This window comes from Saccostrea echinata, unplaced genomic scaffold, assembly GCF_033153115.1.
Source record: "Saccostrea echinata isolate AGI-Se365-2 ecotype Australia unplaced genomic scaffold, CSIRO_AGI_Sech_v1 ptg000059l, whole genome shotgun sequence".
Classification (NCBI taxonomy): domain Eukaryota; kingdom Metazoa; phylum Mollusca; class Bivalvia; order Ostreida; family Ostreidae; genus Saccostrea; species Saccostrea echinata.
This window is the reverse complement of record NW_026889808.1, coordinates 1,833-18,262: the sequence shown is the minus strand read 5'-3', so window position 1 is coordinate 18,262 and position 16,430 is coordinate 1,833. Positions and strand designations below refer to the sequence as shown.

At 33.8% G+C, this 16,430-nt stretch overlaps 1 protein-coding gene across 1 annotated transcript in view; it reads right to left on the bottom strand.

The window, feature by feature from the left end:
* The window catches only part of LOC133174824 (vascular endothelial growth factor receptor 1-like), a 36,315-nt gene extending 22,786 nt beyond the window's left edge, over nt 1–13,529 (bottom strand). The window contains exons 1-5 of the mRNA XM_061309926.1: nt 13,340–13,529; nt 2,905–2,955; nt 2,580–2,639; nt 2,372–2,450; nt 1,858–2,042 (exon numbers count right to left, since the gene is read on the bottom strand). Coding sequence (XP_061165910.1) covers nt 1,858–2,042; nt 2,372–2,450; nt 2,580–2,639; nt 2,905–2,955; nt 13,340–13,465 — 501 coding nt within the window. The 5' untranslated portion in view covers nt 13,466–13,529. The remainder of the gene's footprint in view (nt 1–1,857; nt 2,043–2,371; nt 2,451–2,579; nt 2,640–2,904; nt 2,956–13,339) is intronic.
* Between the last annotated feature and the right edge of the window lie 2,901 nt (nt 13,530–16,430).

Below are 16,430 nucleotides of genomic sequence, written 5' to 3'. Positions count from 1 at the left end.
ATCGTAGAAATTGTTAACGAAAGGTTGACCTGTGCCACCTTTCAGAGTAACCAATGAACTCGTCCATGGATGCATTGACGGTCGTTGTAACAAGAATAGATATGGGTTACCCCATATCCAAGATATTCGACTTTTTAATTTTCTCCAATTTTCACTAGAAAAAAAAAAATGCACATGTTATGAAACTGGCGTATAGTTCTTCATGTCCGAGCAAATTAATACCGTCACCAGTCGAAGCGACACTAGCAAACAGTGCACACACCTGTGCTTGCAAGACTAAATAGCCTAGGTGAACACACGTGCGATGAGATCAATCGCATCTTCTCAGAACTTATGGCGAGCTCGGAAAAACACGTTGTTTTGCCGAGAAGTTAGGATTGCAGGCGTTGTATATTAACCATTCCGTTATTTAAAAGAGACAGAGAAAAAAAACACAAAATTAATCTTTTTGTGTTCTTTAAATCAATCGAGATAATCGATAACCTAGCATCGTTTTAGATAACTCGAGACCCTCTAGTGCTCCAGTACAGGTTCGAATCCAGCAGTTTTTGAAAAAGGGGGGGTATAGGTCACACTGCAGGTACTTATATTTAAGCCCGTAGCAACGATTTTCAAAGGGGGCAACCTCCAAAAAGAGTTGACAAGCAACAATAAATAAATAAATTAAAATAACAACCTGTGCACCACACTGTAAAATCCTATTTCGGGGGGGGGGGGGGGGCTTCGTCTAAAGTTTTCGGTACATTTTGATTTCTTTTAAATGTTTGATTGTCCGTATTTTGAACCTTCCCGCAACATAAAGTGCGGGGAGATTCCAATGCAAATCAAAACTTATATATTCAAATTATAACAAAAGATTATTTTTTTTAGGAAAATGTGAGCCCCCTCCCCAACATATTACGGGGGCATTTTGCGCCTTTCTCTTTATTGATTAAAATATCCCCATAATATAAGGAGAAAAATATTCTCTTATGCATACTCCCTTTCATGACTTTTTAAGCATACTTCTTAAAGTTAGTTACTTTAGAAGATGGTCCAAAAATGGCTATGTATGTTCGCCGGAATCTTCCGATGAAATCAAAGTGAAATCTTTCATGTTACGTGTGGGTGGTTGAGGCCCGGGGCCGGGGTTGTGAAGGTACACGGACGAAAGCAATAAGCAAAACTCTATCTAGAGAAAGGGCAGAGATTGTAGTGCTTATCTTATTGAAAATACTAGACGTAAAAATATCTGTATTACAGAAAAAAAAACACACTCTCTCTCTCTCTCTTCCTCTTTCTGCAAAAATAAATGGGGTTCCAACATCCGAACCCCCCCCCCCCGTTTCCTGGATCCGCCAACGGAGTTAAAATTCAACCATTGCGACACCTGCACGCTTAGGCCTCTTTTAATTCTGTTGTTAATTTTAAAGGCTACTTTACCAGTGTTTACAATTGTGATAGATACCTAGATCAACATTTCATATTCACATCATTGCAAGGTCATGATTTTTTTTTTTTATCATTACATCCAAATTAAGCAGACTTAAATAACGATGAAAATTACAATATACATGTAAAACAAAAATTTAAATTTAATAACATCTTTGTAAAATCACTATATCTAGAAATTTTCTTTGAATTTCATGTAGAAACACATGCATATGGTCCACGTATTGCAGTCCTTTTTTAAAGGACAGCAACTTGTTTAATTAGAATAAATATGTCAATATATAGCATGCTGAATATCTTATTGTCGATCATATCGTTTGAAAGTATTTAAGTTTTATCAGGGCGGACAAGAGATAATAAGGTTGTGGGCCTAAAGGGAAAAGGACGATTATGGTTTATTTTACATGTAAATTGAAATATACCCACAATGGAAATAAGCCGCCAATTTTCCTCCTGATGCTGTTTTACTTTTCTCCAGACGGTGTACTCTGCATAATCACGGCTAGTATTTTCTAAAGACCACTTCAGGGAAATGTTAAATGTTCCCGACAGGTTTCCATATGCTGGAATATTAACTCGACAAGTCTGTATAGCCATATGCTTTAGGTTACCTAAAAGTTCAACAGAGAAAAAAAAATGAATATCGTCACTTTAACTAACTTAAAAAAAAAACCCAGTTCATTACCCCTACAGTTTCTATGAATTTATCTTCATATAAAAATTAAATTATTATTTTCCTTTACAGATTTATTTTTTTATTTATTTTATTCTCTTTTGTTTGTTTGTTTTTTTTTTGGGGGGGGGGGGGGTTGGGGGGGGGTTTGGCTGTTGGAAAATTTATTGTTTATAAACAAGGATGACATGCTCTTACCACAAATTACAAACAATCAGAATTTTTTAAGATTCTGTTACTTAAAGATTGTATTCGTATGATACAAACCTGGGTTTAAATAACTTTCATTATAAGATGCAGTTTCCATGAAGAAACAGCTTGATAAGCAGTTTTGATGTGCATTTCCCTAAATAAAATAAAAAATGGCGTAAAGAGGAAATGGAAATGACATTCACTTAAACATGTTTGTCAAATAAATTCCTGAAATAATGATCATCGTTTCTTGAAAACCCAGAATGCGGCCTTAATAACTTACACATGCAGCCTCACATTGAACTTTTTCCTGACGCTGTGCGTAGAAGCATGGTTTGAGACACTAAAAATATAAGTAAACAGCAATTGAAAGTTGTCGTGTTCGACGGACATTTTAAGAATTTTGTAGAGTTGGTCATATGGAGATTATGATTATATTTCTTTTATTAATTTCATATTTTATGGGAAAATGGCAATGAGTAAAGAAAAATGATTTATTCAATGCTGTTCATAATTTTAAGCAATGATATAAGCTGCATTTGCTTTCTTATGTATATTCTTATATTTATTTATGAAATTATCTTGACAAAGGTTGATATCAACCTTACTTGTTCGCAACTCGGTGTATTGCAGTTGAAATCTCCAGTTTCTTTGATATTCTAAACAAACAATTGAAATTAAATCTAATATGAAAAAGTAATAGCAATCATGAAATACGAAGACAAGGTACAATGCAAAGAAAAAAGTCCTAATTTGAAGAAAAGAAATTCGACATCATAAGGACTTGTGTATCAGAATACCGACCAAAAAAAAACTGACATCATGTAAAAGGGGAAGATAACGAACAGTGATCGATTTCACAAACATCTATGAACAATACAATTCTGTGAACAGGGCATAAAACACGGACCCCAGGAAATTTCCAAGGTGGGATCAGGTGCCTCTGATCTAGCATGATCTGAGCTAGCATCCCCTGTCTAACATACACAGCTGCCGTGAGCCCTCTTTGTATTGATAAGGTTAATTGATTAATTGAACATTCCGTAGTCAAATTTAGTCGAAAGGTAGTTTTTTTTTTTTTTTTTTTTTTTTTTTTTTTTGTGCGGAGTGTGCTCCTTGGTTAAAGTAGTGTGTCCTCATACTGAAAGATATTTCTTAGTACTATACGTTATACTTTCATGTTAATAACTTTAATATGATTCGTTGAGAAACATTTGTTTAAAAAACATTGTTTCCCTATGAATTATGAAGCAGCGCTCTCGAGCACGATATAACTTACCAACATGCTTGATGACGGGTTGGTCATTAATCAGATAGACAGAAAACTCGATCCGCAGTCAAATTTAGTACAAAACGCAAAGACCTAACAATTTGTGTGAAACATGTCAGCTAAAATACAACCCAATCATAATTTATATTTGCTAACAAGGTCATTATCACGACCATAGAATTCAATTTACGTACTGCTGACTTTAAACGAGTTGTTAAAAAGAACCTTGGTAACATCAACCTTTCAGTAGTCTGTATCGGTCTAAAATTGAAAAGCATGCTCCTACGTACCAAATAGGATCGGAGATGCATATGTTACATCGCATATGTAACTGATAGCTGAAAATAACTTCATAGGTTGACGATGAAAAAGATAAAGTCATATCGTTTGTCATACAATGTAGTTGTCAGTAGGCCCTTATCTTCTATAATCAGTAAAACATACATTCATAATATAAACAAGAATTTCTTCTTTTTTTTCCATTCCATAATATGATTTTTGTCAAAATAAAAGTCAAACTATCTTTACTTTATCTAGATAATAAAACGTCAGACATTTTTAGCTCACCTGAGCTGAAAGCTCAAGTGAGCTTTTCTGATCACCCGTTGTCCGTCGTCCGTCCGTTCGTCTGTCCGTCTGTCCGTCCGTCCGTCTGTAAACTTTTCACATTTTCAACTTCTTCTCAAGAACCACTGGGCCAATTTTAACCAAACTTGGTACAAAGTACCCTTGGGTAAAGGGGAGTTTAAATTGTTAAAATGAAGGGCCAAGTCCCCTTACAAGGGGAGATAATCAAGAAAAGACAAAAATAGGGTGGGGTCATTAAAAAATCTTCTTCTCAAGAACCACTGGGCCAGAAAAGCTGAAACTTATGTGGAAGCATCCTGGGATAGCGTAAATTCTAAATTTTTAAAATCATGACCCCCGGGGGTAGGGCGGGGCCACAATAGGGAATCCAAGTTTTACATTGAAATATATAGGAAAAATCTTTAAAAATCTTCTTCTCAAGAACCACTGAGCCAGAAAAGCTGAAACTTATGTGGAAGCATCCTGGGGTAGTGTAGATTCTAAATTGTTAAAATCATGACCCCCGGGGGTAGGGCGGGGCCACAATAGGGAATCCAAGTTTTACATTGAAATATATAGGAAAAATCTTTAAAAATCTTCTTCTCAAGAACCACTGAGCCAGAAAAGCTGAAACTTATGTAGAAGCATCCTGGGATAGTGTAGATTCTAAATTGTTAAAATCATGACCCCCGGGGGTAGGGCGGGGCCACAATAGGGAATCCAAGTATTACATTGAAATATAAAGGAAAAATCTTTAAAAATCTTCTTCTCAAGAACCACTGAGCCAGAAAAGCTGAAACTTATGTGGAAGCATCCTGGGGTAGTGTAGATTCTAAATTGTTAAAATCATGACCCCCGGGGGTAGGGCGGGGCCACAATAGGGAATCCAAGTTTTACATTGAAATATATAGGAAAAATCTTTAAAAATCTTCTTCTCAAGAACCACTGAGCCAGAAAAGCTGAAACTTATGTGGAAGCATTCTAGGATAGTGTAGATTCTAAATTGTTAAAATCATGACCCCCGGGGGTAGGGCGGGGCCACAATAGGGAATCCAAGTTTTACATTGAAATATATAGGAAAAATCTTTAAAAAATCTTCTTCTCAGGAACCACTGAGCCAGAAAAGCTGAAACTTATGTGGAAGCATCCTGGGATAGTGTAGATTCTAAATTGTTAAAATCATGACCCCCGGGGGTAGGGCGGGGCCACAATAGGGAATACAAGTTTTACATTGAAATATATAGAAAGAATCTTTAAAAATCTTCTTCTCAAGAACCACTGAGCCAGGAAAGCTGAAACTTATGTGGAAGCATCCTGGGGTAGTGTAGATTCTAAATTGTTCAAATCATGACCCCGGGGGGTAGGGCGGGGCCACAATAGGGAAACATTGAAATATAAAGGAAAAATCTTTAAAAATCTTCTTCTCAAGAACCACTGGACCAGAAAAACTGAAACTTATGTGGAAGCATCCTGAGGTAGTGTAGATTCTAAATTGTGGGGGTAGGGCGGGGCCACAATAAGTATTACAAGGGGGGAAGTCTGGTAATGAACAGCATGGCCAAAGTTACTCAGGTGAGCGATGTGGCCCATGGGCCTCTTGTTATGATCCTTTTATCTTGCTATGGATGAAATTTTCGTCGAGTGGGTTAAAGAGATCTAGAAAATTAATATGCTTCGCCCTTTGTTAACATTTACGTTGTTTTATTCGTAATTTGAATAGAACCAAACTTCCAAGGAACAAAACTTGCCAAAATAATGTCTTTTTCTCTGCCACAGGAGTGATAAATCTAGTACTTACAAATTTTAGTACCTCATATAATATGGGATAGGAGGACGTGTTAAATAGGGATAGGAGGAAAAATGATTAAATTGCAATTTCATTACATGAACACATTTGAAATTGTATAATTAAGATAAAAAAAAAATTGTAGAACAATGTTTAGACCGACTTTAAAAAAAAGTTGGGTATGAATTGCACTTTTAACACGTTTTTTGTGACAGAAATAAGTGTTCGTTTAGCTATTTTACCTATTTTTACCTGGGTCTCACATGCAATTTTTTTATGCATGACATTCTTGATGTACTTTTCATAATCAAAACAATATTCTTTGGAAATTCAATTTGAATATAAATAGCCATGGTTTCAATCCAATCAGAAAGTCTAGTCAATGTGTAAAATTTTAAACAATGTCACTCTATATTTGACCTATTCAAGATACACTGGGTTCTGTCATTGTCAGACTCTAGAGTAAGGTATATTGTACGTTTTCTTGTATAGATTATGAGCATCTAATTTTTATGGTTATTTTCTTTTTACAATCAAATCAAAAAGTAAAATTTTGTGGAGGTACAACAAAACAAGAGACATTGTAGTTTATATATTGATACATTTTACACACATTTTGCTTTTTATTCTTTTGTACTTAAATATCTTACTTGCTTGATTCCAGGATGAAAAAAACGTTTTCAAAACAAATGGAACGCAATGATATGTGCCGTCAATTTACAAAAAACTTATTCCAAGATCTTGAGCTGATCATCGGAACTCAAATATATGATTTTTTTTTATCTTTTATAGAATGGGCTTGCATTACTTTGCAAAGACTCTCCAAAAGATGCCGATATATAAAGATGTAGACGTAAATATATTACAAGTTTTCTAAATATTGCTGTGTTTATATGGCGAGGAATTTACTCGTAAGCAAATTTACTTCTGCGACCAAAAATGAATTTACTACGCTTTCTCCTATGATTTTATGTACTTTGAGTAGGTACCAGGTATGTATGTAAACTACAATTCTACAAATTTTGAACCATGATTCCCATAAAATGATATAATATTAAAAATGGGAATCTTTCATATGTATATAAATTTGGGTTACTGTGTGATGCTTCTTTGAGCGTATAATTAATAATACAACCAAACCTTTGTGTGGTCGCAATCATGCAATTTATTTCGTCGGCGGTCATTCACCTTCTAAGGATATAGGATATTTACCAAAAATGTAGACAATCCACTTCTGAAAAATGTTTGCCATTTTACAGAATTCATCATTTTTTAAATACATATATGCCCTAAATAACACTAGAAAATTAACGCGTTTAGCTTTTTAAAAGTAAAACACATGTGACATAATTGCATTTTTCGCTTAAACAAGAGCTAAATTTAGAGGTCGTCTTGCTTTTAGAAGATTTATAAACAAAGAATTCTAATTTTTCATTTGTATCCATATTTACGAAATCAAATCTCTACCTTTTGCAGTTGTTGACATACTTTTAAATAATTCAATGGATTTAAAAATCGTTACCGTAAAACTGAAAGCAATGGCATATTTATTAATAGAAGTATTATGGAGTGTTCTGATAATTTTGATCGGTTTCACGGCACACCCTTTCTTGTCTATAAAGCACTTTAATTTTTGTGTACCTATCAATTAAAATGCAAAAAAAGATAACATTTTCAGAGAAACCTCATGAATTATTACACATCGAAAATAAATAAATAAATGTCATTGATTGGGCTCCTATTAATTGCTGTCTGAGAATTGTAAATTTTAAGTCGACTCTAGATGGGATAGTCGATTTTTTCTTAAATGTGGAATGAATTAATTAGGTGGATTTAATTAAGAAGTGCATTATTTACTGTTTCTCACGATATATGTGTATAAATGTGTACAATCATAAGCTGCCAAATTATACGTCTATAAATAAGAACTTTAAGGAAAGGATTATAATTTGAAGCTATAATTCACAGCATCTATCACACAAATGGGTGTTACCTTTCGACAGGGGAGACATAAAATGGCATCAAATCTCACCTCTTATGATTTTAGGGGTCTGTATTTGCTCTGTTCAAAATTTGTCTTCTTCCAATGATTTTTTGAGCTTGGTCACTGTTCGTTTTTTTTTTTCATATTTCATCTAGAGAGCAGTATTGTTTAACGTTATTACATCGAAACCTACGAGGGTTGATCCAAACATATTGTCACAACTGCTAAAAAATCTTTAATAATTTAAAACTTTTCACCAAACTTTATACACTAATACCACTATCGATTTTGAATTTGTCCTAAAATTTCATTCAGATCTATTCAATACTTTATAAATACTCTATCGCAAATGTACCCAAGTCGTAATGACGTTTCTCTTGGACACTATTTTTGAAACTGATGATACATAAGATCTGCAAAAAAGGAATGAATTTACAACTAACATTTGGACAAAGTTTAAAAATCCTTTTAATTCTACTACTCAGAACAAGACGGTTGACAGCAAAATGACAGTTAAGATTATTAAAAAGAAGCAGGTGAGAGATTAAAAAAATGCGCATCTGGTGCATCAAAATTGGTACCGTATATGATTTACATTATGACCCCTGGGTCGAGGCCTCTCCTTGTGGACTGTTAGTCCCCGAGGGTCTCTACAGCCCAGTGACATAGTTCTTTGGACTATCTTGAAAATACGGATTTATATTTAATTGCTGTGGTAAAATTTGAAAATTTATTTCAAGATTAGGGTTTATCTCCCTCATGCTCTGATCTTTCGACGTATTTGGCTCCAGTCCTTGGCACATTTTTTCAGCTCTTCCAAGTCTTTTTTTTTTATTTTGGATTTTCAACGTTTCGGCTCGAGCATCACTGAAGAGACATAATTTGTTGAAATGCGCATCTGGTACATAAAAATTGGTACCGTATATGATTTACATACATGCAGATAATCTGTATATGAGTGCCGAAAAGTAACGTCATATCGACGTCGTAACATTCGTACCGTGCGGCGATAGACGAAACTTTTTACGTTCTGATTTTTAGCTCTACTGGTCAGAGACCAGAAGAGCTTATGCGATAGTAAGGTGTCCGTCGTCCGTCCGTCTGTCTGTCCGTCCGTCTGTCTGTCCGTCTGTCTGTAAACAATTTTTCAAAACGCTACTCCTCCTACAGTTTTGGTCTGATTTCAATATAACTTGGCACACAAGTAGACTACACTAAGATACATAATTTAGTGCATCGGTTTTTGATTTCGATGGACGGTGTTGCCATGGTTACTAAAAATAGAAATTTCTGTGAAATTCCTTTAAAACGCTACTCCTCCTACAGTTTTGGTCCGATTTCAATATAACTTGGCACACAAGTAGACTACACTAAGATACACAATTTAGTGCATCGGTTTTTGATTTCGATGGACGGTGTTGCCATGGTTACTAAAAATAGAAATTTCTGTGAAATTCCTTTAAAACGCTACTCCTCCTACAGTTTTGGTATGATTTCAATATAACTTGGCACACAAGTAGACTACACTAAGATACATAATTTAGTGCATCGGTTTTTGATTTCGATGGACGGTGTTGCTATGGTTACTAAAAATAGAAATTTCTGTGAAATTCCTTTAAAACGCTACTCCTCCTACAGTTTTGGTCCGATTTCAATATAACTTGGCACACAAGTAGACTACACTAAGATACATAATTTAGTGCATCGGTTTTTGATTTCGATGGACGGTGTTGCCATGGTTACTAAAAATAGAAATTTCTGTGAAATTCCTTTAAAACACTACTCCTGCTACAGTTTAAGTCTGCTTCTAATATAATTAGGCATACAAGAAGACTATACTAAGATACATAATATATTGCATTGGTTTTTGAATTCGATGAACAGTGTTGCCATGGTTACTTAAAATAAAAATTTCTTTTAAATTCCTTTAAAACGTTACTCCTCCTACAATTTTGGTCTGATTTCAATCTAATTTGGCACACAGTTAGAATACACTACGATACATAATATGTATTTCTGTTTTTTTTATTTGGGTGAATGGTGTTGTCATGGTTACTAAAAATAGAAATTTCCGTGAAATACTTTCAAAACGCTACTACTCCTAGTTTTCATTTGATTTCAATATAACTTGTCACAAAAGTAGACTACATTAAGATACATAATTCTATTTATTGTTGCATGTTGCAATGTTTCAAATCCAAGTGCTACTTTTCTTTTGTTATACAAACAGACCAGTAGAGCTACAGTCTCATCAGAGACTTCTGGTTTAAATATATTATTAAGAGTTGCATAGGTTTAAATGAAACTTTAGGATGAAATCACGAGATACATGATGATAAAGGTTACATATATACAAATTTATTCAAAATCTTATACACGAGAAAAAGAAATCTCTTGCTTTGGCCTCCAACTCGACATTTAGATATATCGACGACGTATTATCAATACACAATAGTTATTTCCATTCATATGTCGACACAAAAAATACCAGTGAGCTTGAAATAAGAACTACCACAGAGTCTGACTCATCTGTTTCATAATTGGATATTTTACTAGAAAAAGAATTTAATGGTAATCTAACAACAAAATTTTATGATAAACGTGATAACAATTTCTAAAACGAGTTAAGTTATTGACAAACAAGTTGAAGAAACAAGAATATCAACATCCTCTTTTCAAGTCATCATTTCGTAAGTTCTGTGATCAATAAAATGGTCTTATCAGCAAATACAATCTATCGTTAAATTATATGCTGACTAAAGTTTTCATTCTAATTGTTAGGCCAGTATTAACACACTGAATTGTCGATGGATTATTCTGTTATTTACCGATCATGGAGCACACAGCTTGTGTGACCGATCGGCAGGGTATGCTCACTCCTCTATGGCACCTGATCCCACCTCTGATGGAGTTCCGTGTTTGCTCTGCTCCCAATTTATCTTGTTTTTATGGACTTTGAGTTTGAAAATTGTTCGTTATCTCCATGTTTCATATTAAGTTTTCTCGATGAAATATGTGGATAACGAACAGTACTCAAGCTCAGAATCCCATTGAAACAATACAAATCGTTAGCAGGGCAAATACAGACCCCTTAAACACATCAAAGGTGCCTGGAGGAGTAAGCATCCCCTGTCGACCGGTCATATCTGCCGTGAGCTCATTGTCCGGATCGGGCAAACGGAATAATCCGTAGACAATTCAATGTCTAATAATGGCTTAACAATATGTATGTAAAACGTCAGTAGCATTTGACTTATTGATAAATTGCATTTGCTGACAAGGTCATTGTATCGACGATAGAACTTGTGAAATGATGATAACATTTGATTATTAAAGATTTTATAGCTGTTGTGACATTACTCTTGGATCAACCCTCTCTATTGTCTCCATGTACAAAATGGCAGACGTCTCAAAACGCTTGATTAAAAGATCGTACTTTACACTATTCTATTTATGTTTCCCTTAATTTTTTTATAAACTGTTGCTATTTATCATCAGAGACTCGCCAAATGCAATAAAAATAAATGAAACATTTTCATCATAACTTGCATCAACATTCTCTTATGATTTGAAGATATCTAATTGTAAAATAATTAAGAAATAAGGTATCATTTTTAAACATCTATCGGGATATAAATACGGGTTGGTCACGAGATCAAATTCCATAAAGCCCGAAGGGCTTTATGGTAAATTTGATATCGTACCAACCCGTATTTATAGCCCGATAGATGTTTTAAAATGATACCTTATTACTTATATTTACATTTGTGACTTATTCATATTTTATATTTGCCTGATTATAATCTTTAACGCGTGAAACGTTTTATTTTTCAAACCTAACGGCACGTGTTTGATCCACTGATTGCGCGTCGACCCTTTATGACGTCACTGAGAAATTACGTCGAACGTTTATGACGCGAGGAACCCGTGTTTATACGGATATAGATACGCGTTGATTTTAATAGTGTTATATAAAAGAAAACATTTCCAAATGTAAATATTATGAAATAAAAGACGTTAACGAACACTTATCTATCTCAATATACCTACAAACAATACGAATCTGTGAACAGAGCACAAAACACGGACTTAGAAATTTCATAGTTTGGATGAGGTGCCTAGGAGGAGTAAGCATCTCCCCTTTGACCGGTCAGATTATTATTATTACTATTTTTTTTTTGCATTGATACGGTAAACGGAGTACTCCGTTGTCAAATCAGGTAAAAAACAAAGACCTTACAATAGGTATGGGATATGGTTTCTGACAAGATCATTATAACTACTGTAGAATTTACGATATGCTGACTTAAAGGGAGGTTGTTGAATCCATCTCACATCAGATTGTCTCGTTTCAAAAATAGATCGTACCTAGAGTATCTTGAGTACTGAGAAAGTTTGGGACATAAACACTTTTGCAGGTGCTAGCATAATTTTACTACATAAGGATCCCACTTTGGAACGTGGAGACCGGTCCTTCGGAAAATATCGTATAAACTGAGGTCCCGTGTCGCATTAGGCGCTGGCACGGAAAAGATACCTCACTGCTCATTGACTCTGAGTGCCGAGTATGGGTCAAAATTTGCAGCTCTCCACCGGCAGAGGTGGCGTCTTCATATGTCATATGTTTTCATATGAAAACTTCTCGAGAGGGACGCTAAACAAACAAAGTACATAAGGATAGTTGAAGTCATCTCGTTTGTCATACAATTTAGCTGAAAGGTTGACCCTATCGTCTATAGTCAGTCAAATATCAAATTGTAAGACAGTTGTAGTGGACTCTGTGATGCCTTTCATTTAGAGTTCACTACTTCTTCTCGAGTGGAAGTATTTGAATAAATCCTGCTTCATATGAATTACAAAAATAGAATGAAAGAATAATGAATGAATGTTTCTTAGGAATATTCATATCAGATAAACGTATATTAGAGTTTTCACTCTATAGTGAAAATATATAGTCGTACCCATTTGTACATTGTTTTAATCTGTGTTACGAAAAGTTTATTTGAAAATGAAAGACATACGGAATTCATTTTTGTGTCAAAATTTCTTTCTAATGCATTTGTTTTTTACTTAAAGATTTAGCGTTTGTTTTATGAAGCACAGCTTATTTACAAATTTGAGGTATAATATAAGAACTGTGAAAAATGTAAATACAAATCTTCCAAAAGACTCCGACCTCCATTTTATTTCTGTATCTTATCTGATGTAGTTACAAAACGATAATATAGCTCATAGATTATATTTCTACAAAACATATTCACTTTTAATGCTAAAAAACGTATCAAAAATAGACTTTTTCTAAAATTATATAAAGATGTGCAATTGTAATATATGAAAAAGAAAATATGTAGTAATCCAATGTAAGTTTAAAATTCATTGATCAATTAAGTTTCCTTGACTTTATATGAGTAAAAGTTTATAATTTAAGCAAGTTACCTTGAGATGACACCGGGCTTGACATTGATCGACCACACTCTCCTCCAGTTCTGTATAATTGTGTTTACTCATGATCACCACTTTGAACCACAACACCATAAACATAACAGAAAATAAAGGTGACATCCCGGAAGTTATTTAACTAAATCTCTACTGCTACAATGAAGGAACCGGAAGGTATCCAATAATTCTTCAACAGCTGCAATGATATAACCGGAAGTTATCGATTTGTATTTCTACAGCACAATGTCAGAATGGGAAATGTATCGTGATTTATCCAATTATACAGCTAAAATGAAGCTATCTATTTTTCCACAGGTATAGAGATAAAATGGGAAATGAACTGTTTTGCATACACCAATTTCCTATAAGTACATAAATCTATTAACCCATAATTGAACATCATCAGAGATTGAAGTCAAATAAGAATAAAGATATTATTTTCAATGTTCCCAACTATTATGTAATCAACTAAGTTAAGGATATGATAAAGCAAATTCAACACAGTAGAGGCGTTATAAAACATATTATATCTATAACTCCTCCGAGGACCAGTAAATATTTCTCTACAAACAATGGTTTTCTATTTTTTACATCAATAGATTACTTATGAACAACAGGTGCATAACCAAACCTTAAATCTTAAATTGAAATGAGTATCAACTTTCTATTAAACAACAACATAGACTAAATTATAATTTTAAGTAGTAGGTATAAATCGTACGACAATTAATTATAAATACAATACAATCCAATGATTTTTTTTTCTTCCCACAGACTCTTCGAATCTTACTTTAGAAACTGTTTGTTTGTTTGCTGTTTAACGTCCCTTTCGAAAAATTTTTCACTCACATGGAGACGCCACCACTTGCCGGTAAAGAGCTGCAAATTTTGACCTATGCTCGGCACTCGGGGTCATTGAGCAGTGAGAGATCTTTTTGGTGCCAGCACCTACTGTGACATGGGGCCTAGGTTTATACGGTCTCATTCGAAGGACCGGTCTCAACGTCCCACAGTTGAATTCGAACCTTAGAAATAGTCATTTCATTCTTAAATATTAGGATATGACATATCAGGAATTTCTAGGCAGGGGTTATGAAATTTTTAATAGAAGGAAGATTAAGGCTTTCCATAGAATATCACATTGCACACTGTGCCTTCACTTTTCTGAACTTCCCTATATTATGTGGTAAAGAAATATGACGTCAATTCTATGCAAACTTAAGCTTTTAAGACAGAGAGATTGCCATAAACTTTAGACCTTATTTCAAACTGCATGTAAAATGTAAGAACTCTGTTGCAAACTTCAGATGTCTTAAATGTACTTTTGAATCTTATATGCCTGAATATTTTAAAATAATTTTAATACATTTAATTACATTTGACTAAAATTTAGCGTCTTCAAAATGCTGACAAAAATTAACTTTCGTTTTTATACCGATAGTCAGAGGTAGAATTTTTAATGTGTGTAAAGATTCTGTCGCAGTTGATTAATGAGTATTAGTCTGAGATGTTTTGTGGATTTTTTTTATGTATGAGAAGTTGTTCTCTAATTGAATTTTGCTTAAGAAAGTTGTGCATTGGCTTCGTTTGATGCAGATTACGGTATTGAGTGGAAAATAATTTAATTTGCAGGTAAATTGAATTTCTCGCCGAATATTTTGTACGCTAGTAATAGTCTGAGTTTTCCTAAGTACATTTTTGGTATGCAAAGATTTGTGAAAGATTTTGTTTGTCTAAAAAAAAATAATAATTGTTCTCATCGGCTGCACAGACGCGATTTATATAAAACATTCAAACTAAATTATAAATGACCGTCATGACCAATGATACCATAACAAATATATTACATGTAACATATAGCTTAAAGAACCCTCTATTTAAAAAAAAAAACTATGCTTAAGTACATAAATTACAAATTAAAATGAAAAGCGACCTCAAAATGCAATACTATGTTTTGAATTCATTTTAAGCTTCGGGAAGCCTTTCTAATTGTTCACATGAATTACTGATAAATCAAGAAGACAACAAGGAGATGTTGGTAATTTCATCGTAAATATAAGGACCAAGGATTTGTTTTAGAATAATTATAGGCAGGTACGCATACGTATGATTATTTTTCATGATGCACGTTTTGAAGATATATTGTTGTGCATATCTGTTTAATTTGAAATTACTGTGGTTCCATTAATATTGGTGGGTATCAATTTCTGTGAATCAATTAAAATTGACAGTTTCGATGATTCATATATTTCTTGACATTGACCTTAACTTAGTTAATTGATTATTTAAGATATTTGTAAAAGGTGAAGATTACGAACAGTGATCAATCTCATAAATCCAGTAACAAAACACAATGGTGGTTAGAGGACAAAACCATGGATCCCTAAAAACAGAGGGCTCCTGGATAATGAAAGGAACTTTGATTGAAGTCAAAATCTCAATCATATGTAAGTTTTTTATCATTTGTGATCTGAACTCTTCATTTACAGAGAACAGCCATTTGATGATGCAAAAATGACCCTAGCCGTAGGAAAATGTCATTTTTGTAGAAGAAGAAAACTAGGGGTCAACTTTCTACATGTGCAACCTAAAAGAAATTAACTCCTCTTGAAAAATGAATCCTTCCAAGCAGAGTGATACAAAGTTAAAAAAAGATAATTGATGCCAAGGTTTGGGTCTCAACTGGTGATTCTCTTGCGTTTTCTGACAAACACGCAATTAAAATTTATATAACAGCACTAGTACTACATGTATTTTAGTAAACTTACTGTGATCTCATCACACACTAAAACATGTACAATAGATACGTCACAGTGGCCATTGGTTAAAGATGTTATTATGTGGTCTAAAACGTAAGTCTGGACGACATTTTGTTATCGCTAGACCTATTATTTTGACCGAACATTTTCTCGGAGATGACTTGGACAAACCTAATGAAATTCTTATTTCAGAAATGACGATCAGCAATTCTAAAAATTCATTAAATATTTTGATTTTTCAAAACTGACAATACAAATAAAAATTATACAATACAAATAAAAATTATGCAATACAAATGGAAAATTGTACAATACAAATGGAAACATAC